General features: G+C 43.7%; 1 protein-coding gene across 6 annotated transcripts in view; it reads left to right on the top strand.

Annotated features, from left to right (window-relative positions):
• Positions 1–243: 243 nt before the first annotated feature.
• EPHA7 (EPH receptor A7) overlaps positions 244–10,972 on the top strand; it is a 170,817-nt gene continuing 160,088 nt past the window's right edge. For 5 of the 6 annotated variants that reach the window (XM_074862103.1, XM_074862106.1, XM_074862101.1 and 2 more), the window contains exons 1-3: positions 244–481; positions 4,927–4,991; positions 9,420–10,089. In XM_074862103.1, the coding sequence (XP_074718204.1) occupies positions 385–481; positions 4,927–4,991; positions 9,420–10,089 (832 nt within the window). In that variant the 5' untranslated portion in view covers positions 244–384. Of the gene's footprint in view, positions 482–4,926; positions 4,992–8,714; positions 8,756–9,419; positions 10,090–10,972 lie in introns of those variants that run through there. The other variant, XM_074862107.1, reaches the window with a different exon arrangement.

Raw genomic sequence — 10,972 nt, 5'->3', positions numbered from 1 at the left:
CCGTTGTTGTTTGGCCGACGGTGGCTGTCAGTCAGGTTGAGGGACCGGCCATCCTGCCGCTCCGGTCCCGCCCCCTCGCCCTAATTGATATTATCGGAGTGCGGCGCGGGCGGCCGGGCTGCAGTCGGGGCTGGCGGGCGGCCGGCCCGGTGCGGGAGCCGGTCAGCGGCGCGGAGGAGGAGGCGGAGGAGGAGAAGAAGAAGGAGGAGGAGGAGGAAGAGGAGAAGGAGGAGAAAGGCAGCCGGGAGGGAGGGAGCGAGCGAGCGCCGAGCCAGAGACTAGCAGAGCAAATTCTCCACCGTCCTCTAGCACCCACCAAGCGGCGGCAGCGGCAGTGTCTAGAGATCTATAGCTAGAAATATAAAATCACCCCGCTCCTGCACCATGGTTTTCCAAAGTAGGCTCCCTTCTTGGATTATTTTGTGCTCAGTCTGGCTGTTCCGCTTTGCACACACGGGGGAGGCACAGGCTGCAAAAGAAGGTAAGGTGATGCGGAAAACAAAAGTTTGGGTTATTTATTGCTTTTGCACACGAAGTCTGTGTGGTGGCTCAGCGGAGGACCTGCCTGCCACTGCGAGCTGCCCGTCAGCCCCCCCCGGCCCGCTTAAAAAAAAAAAAAAAAAAAAAAAAGACATTTTTTTTAGGTGAGGTAGGGGGGAGGGAAGAGCAAGGCATTCTCTGAGGGGGTGCGTGTGTGTGTGAGAGAGATCGGGACAACTGCCTCTGCTCTCAGGAATGAGGTTTGCGAGGCATTTGCACGTGATGAAGAGGCACGGGGCTGGGGAGGCAGCCCCCGGCCCGGGGACCCCCGCAGGGGAGCCTCGCGCTCCCGTGGCAGCCTCGGTCCTCCCGACGAGGCGCAGGGAGGGGGGCTCACCTCGCTGCTCCCCGGGTGGGGGCTGCGGGGGCCGCGGGGGCCGAGGGCCGAGTTTCAGGGCTCGGGACGTTTGGTGGGAGGCAAGGCACGGCGCGGGGCGGAGGCTGCGGGACAGGGGCTGCGGGGCAGCTCCGCGCCACTGCCCACCGGGGGCCTGCGGCGCTCCGGCCCCGCGGGGCCGTGCACGGACCGCGGGAAGGAGCATCGGGGTGCAGTTTTGCACCTCCTGGCCATGCAGGCTGGGCATGCATTTAGGGGGTACATACAGCCTGGCGTCGTGTGCCTGCAACGTGTGTGCTCTCCCCCGGCATCGCTAGAGAGAGAGAGAGGTTTAGGGATGGATGTTTTGCACCATCTGCGTATCACAACGGGGCTTCCTGATAACCATCAATCCAACCCTGGTACCTGTGTAAGGCGAACCCCGGACGTTTGTTTCCCCCGTGCACAGAGACAAAACAGGCAGTTTTCTATCAGAGGCTGACGGAGGTGCATAAAATCATTCACAAAGTCCATCTGAGAATCTCTTTTCTCACGCTGAGGAAATCCGAAATGATTTAAAGGAGCGCCCTGCTCGCGTCTGACAGCCAAAGGCGAAGGTCCATCTCCATCTTCGGGGGGGGGACGGAGGACGACGACGACGACGACGGGGAAGGGGGAGTCAGGGGCTTTTTCGGTATCTCTGCATATGTATGCGTTTGGGGTTTTGCCCCCTCAGCTGAATACGTCAATATTTTTCATCAAACCGTTGGCATGCAGTGAAATGCCGTTTCGAGCTTGTAACCGAAGCTTAAATAAAATATCCCGCAATTAAAATGTCCTCTGCCCTTAAGAGAAGAAGGCGATGGCGAGGTTAGAGAGGGAAAGAGGAGAGCGCCTTTCGTTAGCAGCCTTTCGAAAGTTTATTTGGAGGGGCTGTAAAGCACAGAGACCCCCACACGGGGAGTACTAACGCGTGGCCGTAGGGCGGGGAGCGGGGAAGGGCCGGGCAGGGAGGCAGGCAGGGAGGGTGCGGGCTGCCTGCCCCGCTCTGCCCTGCGGATTGCGCCGCGATCGGGGCTGCGCCGGTGCCTCCCGGCGGTTGTCTGCCTCGTGTTTGTGTGTGCAATGGCTGTGTACAGATATGCGTCTATACATAGAAGTGTGTGTATGTCTAATGTGTGGATGCTTGGGGAAAATCATCCTAGCCTAAGGAGGGTCAGGAGGGGGCGAGCGGCAGACAGGGATTGATAGCGGCTACCTGCTGCAAGCGCAAAAGACTTGTGCGGAAGAAAGAGCGAGGGGGAGGAAAAAAAAAAAAAAAAAAAAAAAGTAAGTTTGCAGCTTCCCCCCCCGGCCTCGCCAAAGGGCCGGTGGCGGGAGCAGCCCCTCGTGGTTTCCCACCGCTCCCCGCTGGGTACTGAAGAGGGATGGGAAAAGTTTTCCGAGTTTCCTTTCTGTAGCTAAACAAAAGCCGCGGTGAGCTGCCGGAGAGGAGCGGGGCAGGGTCCGCCCGCCTCTCCAAGCGAGGGGGTCCCGCGTTACCTGCGGAGCCCTCTGCCAGCGCCGCGGCCGGGACCCTCGAGGCGAGCGCAGACGCGGGGCCGCTGCGACCGCTCCCCCAGGGGAGAGGGAGGGGGGTTCGGTCCTATCCCTCCGCTCCCTGGCTACGAGACCTCGGGGCTCTGCTCCGGGGCTGCTGTCCCGGGCGCTCCCTCCCGAGAGCGGCGGCTGCGGGGCTGGCTGTGCGTGCCGGCGGTGACCGCCGTACCGGCGCTCCGCCGCTGCCCGGCCGCCAAGCCCCGCTCCTCAGCGCGAAGGCGCGGCCGCCTGCGCTCAGCCCCGCGCAGCGCCCGGGGTGGGTGCGCGGCTGCGGCTCCCCGCGGAGGCGAGAGGCCGCTGCTCCTCACCTGCGCGGCGCCCCGCGGAGCCTCTTCTCCGCGGCTGCACCCCCGCGCTTCGCCCGCCGCTTTTTACGCCGCCTTCCGCGCTCTGTCCCGCCGCGCCGCCGACAGGGGCCCTGAGCGGCGTCTTCCCCCCCCGCCCCTCCTCGCCTCACGCGGAGCGCGGCCAGCTGCGCCCCCGCGGAGGGACCGCGCCCGAGGGCTCGGCGTGCCCCGCACGCGGGAGGCTCCATATCCGCGGGAGCCTGCGTATCCCCGCGCGGCTGCGGACAGGGTGCGCGGAGCTCGGCGCCGTCCTCCGCATCGCCTCCCAGCGCCGCACAGCCCGGGCTGGGAGCAGCGCGCCAGCCGCTGCCCTGGAAAGCTCTTCCCCAGCAACTTTCGGTGCCACACGGAAACGCCACGTTCTCTTTGCGGAGCAGGGTTTTATGTTTGTTTGTTTGTTGCCTTTTCTTTCTGGGATGTGCCCACCCGTTGCTATGTGGTGGAGAATTGCTGCCAAATAAAGAGTATAATGAATTGCAGCCACGGGACGTTGTGCTGGTGCTGAAATGGTTAAATTTTTCGTGGTACCTTTTTTCCAGGACCATTATAAATGTTCTTGTTTAACAAACCACCACATACACCACCTGCTTTTCTATAGAAAGTGTTACAAAGTAAAACCCCTTGAATCCAAGCTTGACGAAATAAGCAGATAATCATTCTAAGAGAGAGACTATCAAACTTCCTTAATGAGTAGTTCCACTTTATTACTGAAATACAGGCCTGGAAGCTACCGTTTTGTGTTCAGCTAGCATTCCGGATGTTACTGTATGAACCTTTAAATAACTTTTGTAGTCATCTCATCTTTCTAGTAATTCACTGAAATTTTGTGTTAAATGCTACCAGGAGAAAGGGACGAAGCCAGAATTATAACCATTTCAAAAGACCTAACAAAAGTTACTTCAAGTTATGGCCTTAAATCATGTGCTGAAATACCAGTGCTTAAATGCTGTGTATAAAGTTATAAATAGCTTTATAGCTAAAAATATACTGAATAGACTTAAATTAGAAATCTTTTTATTTAATCAAATAGAAATATGAAGTTAAATGTGCAGCTTTGAAGGAATCTTCAAAGTATACCAAACCTAGATATATGGTTGATCACTCTACAGCTTTGGTTGTTTGAAAGAAGGTATTACAGCAAATTATTTCACTTTTTTAAAATTTTATTTGAGCATTACAGATTAACATGTGTACCATTTGAAAGTCTTACAGAAACTTATAATAATATGCTAAGAAAGAAGCTTATAGCTATAACTGAACTATAAGACATATATAGAAATGTATGCTCGGAGGTAACAGAACATCAGTAATGTAACCTCCAATATGTACTGTAAAATATGTAAGACTTGGTTTATTTGACTGTGATTAACCACTTTCCTAGATGGGGTTACATTTAGCTGTAAATAACTGTGGTGCTACTAGAACTGATCTCTTTTTGTATAGAAGTGTCACTGGATATAGTGACGTGAAGATTTTAGTAAGCTATTACCATAAAGTGAATTAGTCTGATTTTGTGTATGTAGTATTTTAGGTATGCAAAGTGTGAAGTAATTGCAGAGTCTTTATTTTCTCTATTCCTGGTTGTCATTTGTTTATAGAATTACTGCTTTATCACGTAAGGGACATATTTTTTTCCTTTCAAACTCAAAGAGACCATTGCTTTTGCAGTGCAACTGCCGTTAAGGTATAGACTAGCCCCATCTAAACCAGTTTGGAAAAGTGTTGAAGTGTTGGTGTGTATTTGTTTTAAGCTCATTGTAATAACCTGCATATGGGAAATGTCCTTCTTATGACAAAGGAGATGAAGGAAGCATGCATCTTAATGACTGATTACTAATAGTTTAGAGCACTAAGAAAAACAATACACTTTGATTTAAGCAATCGTTAAGATTAATGTATATCTGCTTATATGTGGATGGTACATAATAATTTAATAATTTCTGTACAAGTAAATGCATAGTTGTGGTTGCAGATAATATTTTTTCTTCATATTTTTAAAAAAATTAATTTGTACAAAGGTTGTATTTTTTTAATCACTTTTCTATTCAGACTTTGTTCTTTGGTTTTATATTCCCACTTATTATATTTAACAAACAGTGTTTTTTTTTTTTTTTTCTTTTTTAGTAATACTGCTGGACTCTAAAGCACAACAGACAGAGTTGGAATGGATTTCCTCTCCTCCCAATGGGGTAGGTACTCCAGGCAAAAGTTAAATTCCTAAAGATGTGTAGTTATTTTGCCAAAGTAATTGAAAGACTTTCTTTAAACAAGCTCCCCCTCCTATTTCTCTCAATAATTGTACTAAAAGTTTACAGCTTTTTCATTTTTAGAATGGAAAGAAGTGTACCTCAGGTTACAGTGTACAAATGTACAGGCTAATTAAAAGGAAGACTCTCTTCAGAAACTCACCTAAATGTTCTCTGTACCTTTATATTTTGTAGTGTAATCCTTTGTGCTGTACCAGAAAGCTCTGTATATTTATGACATGGTATTTTAAATCACTTTTTCCTTCTTCTTTTAGAAACAGCAGATTTACTTCTGTGTGGAAACTTTCTAAAAATATGTTTTTCATTTTCTGTATAATGGGTGATCATAAATTTGTTTACGATGTTTTCTTTGTAATTGAATAGCACAGATTGAACTGCTCTAAAATAAAAACATTTATACTGCAGATGTGTTTGAAATGACATTCCAAACTTGAAACATCCCTAAGTCTTGAGGAGCTTGATATCTGGAACTAGGCACGAATTTTGTGGTTAAGGCCTCCTCCAGCTTGCTTACAAATTATTCTCATGGTACTCCATGAGTTGTACCATTGTAAACTACATCATTATAAAAAATAAGAAGTTTAGAAACAGTGGTGTTATTATTTATTATATACATAAAATTGAGAAATGCTGCTTTCAATCTGAATTGAAAGTCGTATAAACCCCCTTCTTCCTCAAGCCTTGAAGAAGAACATTTTCAGAAAGATATAATAGGTATATTGTCCTACCTTAGCTCAGTCCTACCTTAACTCAGTCTGGAAAATCATAAATAATATGGACCGTTTTTACTCATGGAAGCGGTCTCGCTGAATCCATTGCAACTCATTGCATGAACAAGGACTTGGGGGATCAGGCCCTTAATCTTCAGTGCATTAAGAAATTGGAGCCAGAAGAGCGTGAAGTGTGAGTGGGGATATAAAAGTGTAACAAATCCTTTAAATAAGAAGAATGAAAATCCGAAAGTGTCTTTCTTTAAAAGCAAGATCGTAAAATCAATACAAGCATAAACTGGAAACGAATCTAAGGACTTTAGAAAGAATGTAATGTGAGCTCAACACGTATGATGGCTAATAACCTCGGCATTAGCGTTTTGCACTGATTGAAGCCTTCACCAGAGGTGTTTGAAAGATTAGCTTGGTGGCAATTATATTAGGCTAACCTGTAGATAATGAAAGACATGTCAACACATGTTACACATGTCAGCATACTGAAAGATGAAAGTAGTGTCCAATTCAACAAATAGTAAAAGGCAGTTTTCAGAGATAGAAGCCAATTTCAGTCAGTAATTAAAAGTGAATCAAAACTAATAGCTGGATTTGTATGCATGAAGATGTTCAGAAAGTTACCTGTAAAATAACATAACAGTGCCATTTTAATAATGTAATTTTGAAAATAAATGTTTTTCTAGTTTTAATTAGTGAATTTTCTACTATGCAATAAAGACTTCATGGGAATAAACACAGAAAATCTTCTTGAGAGAAACTACTGCACCATCACAGTACAGAATATATCAGCCAGGCAGTTGTTAAAAGCCTCATTCAGCTGCAAATGTTACATCTAACAATGATCTCAAACATTGTTAAGATAGCTAAGAAGTTAAAATATCATATATTGAAACCAATAGAACAAGACATATTCAAATGGAATTACATGTATATTACCATATGTTGCAGCAGGACAAAGAAGGATTGAATTTTATTGCTGTAAAAGCTATCATGGAATTGATCACTTTAAAAATACTTTAATGACACATGACCTCAGATGGCATAGACAAAAACATATCCTGAAATACTGATGTATTTTTTTGCCCGCAGAGAAGCAGGTACACCTCCAGTGGACTACTTGCAGTGATAGTTCTGTGATTATATAATTGAATCATAAGTCATATTTCCTTATGTTTTTAGGAAAAATCTTGTTACATGGCTTTGGGAAAATATGGAAGGACTTTAGTGTTCAATGTTAGGGGTAACATAAAGTAGGGCTTATCTGAATTTAGTGTTTTGTGTTGTCTTCCTTGACTGTAGCAGAAGAATCTCTCTGATACTAGCTAGCCTCACGTAGTGGGCTATTGACTCCAAGAAGGCTCATTTGTGTTGTATTACAAAAAATGTTAAATGTATTTTGTTTGTTTGTTGTTGGTTTTTGGTTTGCTTTCTTTTTGGTTTTTTTGGGTGGTTTTTTTTTTTTTTTGGGCAGCGGGGAGTTGTTTTGATGGAGCAGTCCACATCAGAACACGAGGAGTCAGATTCTGTTGTGTGGTGCTTTAGAGTTACTTTCACTTCAAAGATACGATACGTCGTCTGACTGGAATATCTCCAGCAGAATCTGGCTTGATGTTTTGAGGAAGGACTGCTTACACAAGATAAAAAATAAACAAAAAACCCAATCCAACTCAAAAAACAACCCAGCCCAACACTACCTGATGTGAAAAGGAGAATATAAAAATCAGTAAAATTTTAGGCTGCATGCCTTTTTTGTCATCTTTGTGTTTTGGGTTTTTTTGTTTTCTTTTCTTTAGTTTTTGTTGGGTTTTTTTGTTTTTATTTTTCTTTTCCAATGTGGCAGAGCCAAATTCTCAGTCCAGGGCCCCTTTTTTTTCTTTTCCTTGCTTGTATTAGTTCTTATAGAGGGGGGAAAAAAAATCTTACTCATTCAGATATAATAAATCTATTATGAAGATAGACTTTATTCTGTTCTGAGATTAATACACTTCCATATGCAATCAGTTCAGTTAACTCCACGAGCATTTGATAATATATTTCAATTGTTTAATACCATATGCATATATAATACCATACATACCACGTCTATATTAACTGTAGGTCTTTGAAATGCACTTTGATATTTACAACTTCTGTGCATTTCAGCATCTGCAGCTGTGAAATATTTTGTGGTGATAACTTCCAGCATCCGTTCAACCACATCTGCTTTTTCTTGGAGCACTAGACCAACATTAAAATGATCTCATTTGCTGTCAAATAGGCTTGCAAAGTGTTGTATACTGCATGACTCCTAGTCTGGGAAACCAATGCCTTCCACGCTTGATTACTGGTGTCAGGAATGTCACTGGGTGCTCCATCCTGCAGAGGTGCCGAGTGTGCTAGTCCCACAAAGCGTTTAAGCATATGCTTACCATTAAGCTTATAAGTACTGTCATTGATCTTAAGCGTGAGCTTAAGTGCATTATTGACACAAGGCCAGAGGGCTAAGTGCCATACGGAGAAGTTATGGTTGCCTCTATCATCGGGAGAGGATAGCTCAAACCCACCCTCCCCTAATTTATTACAGCTGTGGTTTCTTCAGTGAATTAGTTGTTACAAGAAATACGAAAAAAGGTGGGAGACAGATAGTTTTGGTTACACCTGAGCGAATCCGCCTGGTTGATTTCAGTGAAAGGTTTGCCATTGCCAGAGGTGCAAATTCCCACGCCACCAAAGGCTGTTAAAGAATATGGGACTGTTACAGACTTACCAGTTTGTCATGTAGTCGGTATCATAAAGAGGGAACAACAACAAAAACCAGTCTTTGAACCAGTGAACTTTCAGTCATGTGGGTTGTTCTTAATTATGTATGTAATCTCATGGTTCATTTGAACTCTCAACTAAATAAAGTTTACTCCTTTTAATGTGGATGCAGCCACTGAACAAAATGAGAGGTGAGGAACTCCCGCTTACCTTCTTTGATTTGTAAGTAGAACTGAAGGTGGACTGAACAAAAAGGGGACAACCAAAATGTTTTCTTGCTTTCAGATTTTTAATTCTGTCTGTTTTCTGTTACACTCTCTCTCTATGCCATTTTCACTGTATAGGAGTGAAAATTGTCTGACTGAGAAGTTTCAGGACCTGGCCCCATGCTTTCTGTACAACTGAAAGTTCCACTGGAAGTTTTATGTGCACAAGTTGTATGTACTGTAACACTAGGCAATTTTGGTTTCTAAGACTTCACTGACTTTAGGTTTCTCTGGAAGCAAAGCTGCCTCTCTCCTTTTGGTCTTTGCTTATCCAAAACTGTCATGACCTTAATGAAATGTGGGAGAGCCCAGTGTGTAATCAGAACCTGGCACACTGAACACCTTCTCTGAAGCTTCCCTTTTACAACTGCGTTGATGATATGACAATGATTTTTGTTTATTTATATGTGGGAAAGAGATGAAGTGAGAGAGAACCTGCAGCTGCTTTAATATGTATTTTCTTCATTTGGGTGCTTAAGAGTATTTTAACAATAACCTACTTTTTATGAAGTAGTACTGTTAAAAAGGAGGGAGACTTGTATGAGGCCTTTTAAAACACACAGTAGTTACATCTGGTGGTGTACTTGTTTTGTATTACTAACTGTTTGTTATTGTTTTAGTGGGAAGAAATTAGTGGACTGGATGAAAACTACACTCCCATACGAACATACCAGGTATGCCAGGTGATGGAATCAAACCAAAACAACTGGCTTCGGACTAACTGGATTGCAAAAAGCAATGCACAAAGGATTTTTGTAGAACTGAAATTCACTCTGAGGGATTGTAACAGTCTTCCTGGAGTTCTGGGGACTTGTAAAGAAACTTTTAACTTGTATTATTATGAAACAGACTACGACACTGGCAGGAATATCCGAGAAAACCAGTATGTAAAAATAGACACTATTGCAGCAGATGAAAGTTTTACCCAGGGTGATCTTGGGGAGAGAAAAATGAAACTTAACACAGAGGTGAGAGAAATTGGACCTTTGTCCAAAAAAGGATTCTATCTTGCATTTCAGGATGTAGGGGCCTGCATTGCTTTGGTCTCTGTCAAAGTCTACTACAAGAAGTGCTGGTCCATCATTGAGAACTTAGCTATTTTTCCTGACACAGTGACTGGCTCCGAGTTTTCCTCTTTAGTTGAAGTACGAGGAACTTGTGTCAGTAGCGCGGAGGAGGAGGCAGAGAACTCACCGAAGATGCATTGTAGTGCAGAGGGAGAATGGTTAGTGCCTATTGGAAAATGTATCTGCAAAGCAGGATACCAACAGAAAGGAGACACGTGTGAACGTAAGTAAACATACAGCTTGCTGTAATATATACATTATAGGTCATGTTCTACCAGCTTACTTTTATTATTTTTTTTTGCAAGATAAATACATCATCAGTCTGCTGTTAAAATTTTTGAATCCTTAATCTGTAAACTTCACACTGTCTAATCTAAAGCAGTCAGCCCTTGTGGATATGGAAATCAGTGGTTGCATACTGCATTTTTAAATTTAAACAAGAAAAGTTAAAGTTGTATGAAGTATAAATATAGATTCAGGACTAACATTTTAAACTGGTTAAGGTGATGTTCCTTGTACCTCTTGGTAATGCTGAGGTACAGTGCTTGGTAATACAGAACATTGTATCAATAATCTCAGATGTGAGTAGTCAAACAATTTGTTCTTTCACATGATCTGTGACAGAATTATAAGGAAACTAAAACTGAGGAAGTAAATTTAGAATGAGGTGTGATTAGTAATGGAAAGAATATGCACACAATCAAAACTGAGTTAGAAGTTTCTGTTGAGTGTGTAAAAATTCAAACACAAGATAGATCTTTCAAACAGAATACCAAGTTTTCAGAATAAACTATGTTTTCCTTTCTACAATATCTTTTTGTATAAAACTAATTCTAAACTTCTGGCTTGCTGTGGGATCATGGTGATTCGTTTAAAACACTAGCAAATCGGAACCTACTCAGTTCTAATTCAGACTGATTCAGTTATCCATATTCTTAGAATGATACTTACCCTTAACATTGTTGTCACTGGGGCTACATGTGTAACACATTTTTGCTTAGCATGAGAAAGGATATTTCATTGTCTTTTCTTACAGTAAAATCAAGAGAATAGGCAGTTTGTTAGAAGTCAGGTATTTTCATGTACGTGTAACACAAGGTCTATCA

This window comes from Strix uralensis, chromosome 3 (genome assembly GCF_047716275.1).
Source record: "Strix uralensis isolate ZFMK-TIS-50842 chromosome 3, bStrUra1, whole genome shotgun sequence".
In the NCBI taxonomy this organism is placed as follows: Eukaryota; Metazoa; Chordata; class Aves; order Strigiformes; family Strigidae; genus Strix; species Strix uralensis.
Note: the sequence above shows the minus strand (reverse complement) of the source record. Positions and strands in the feature narration are given on the sequence as shown.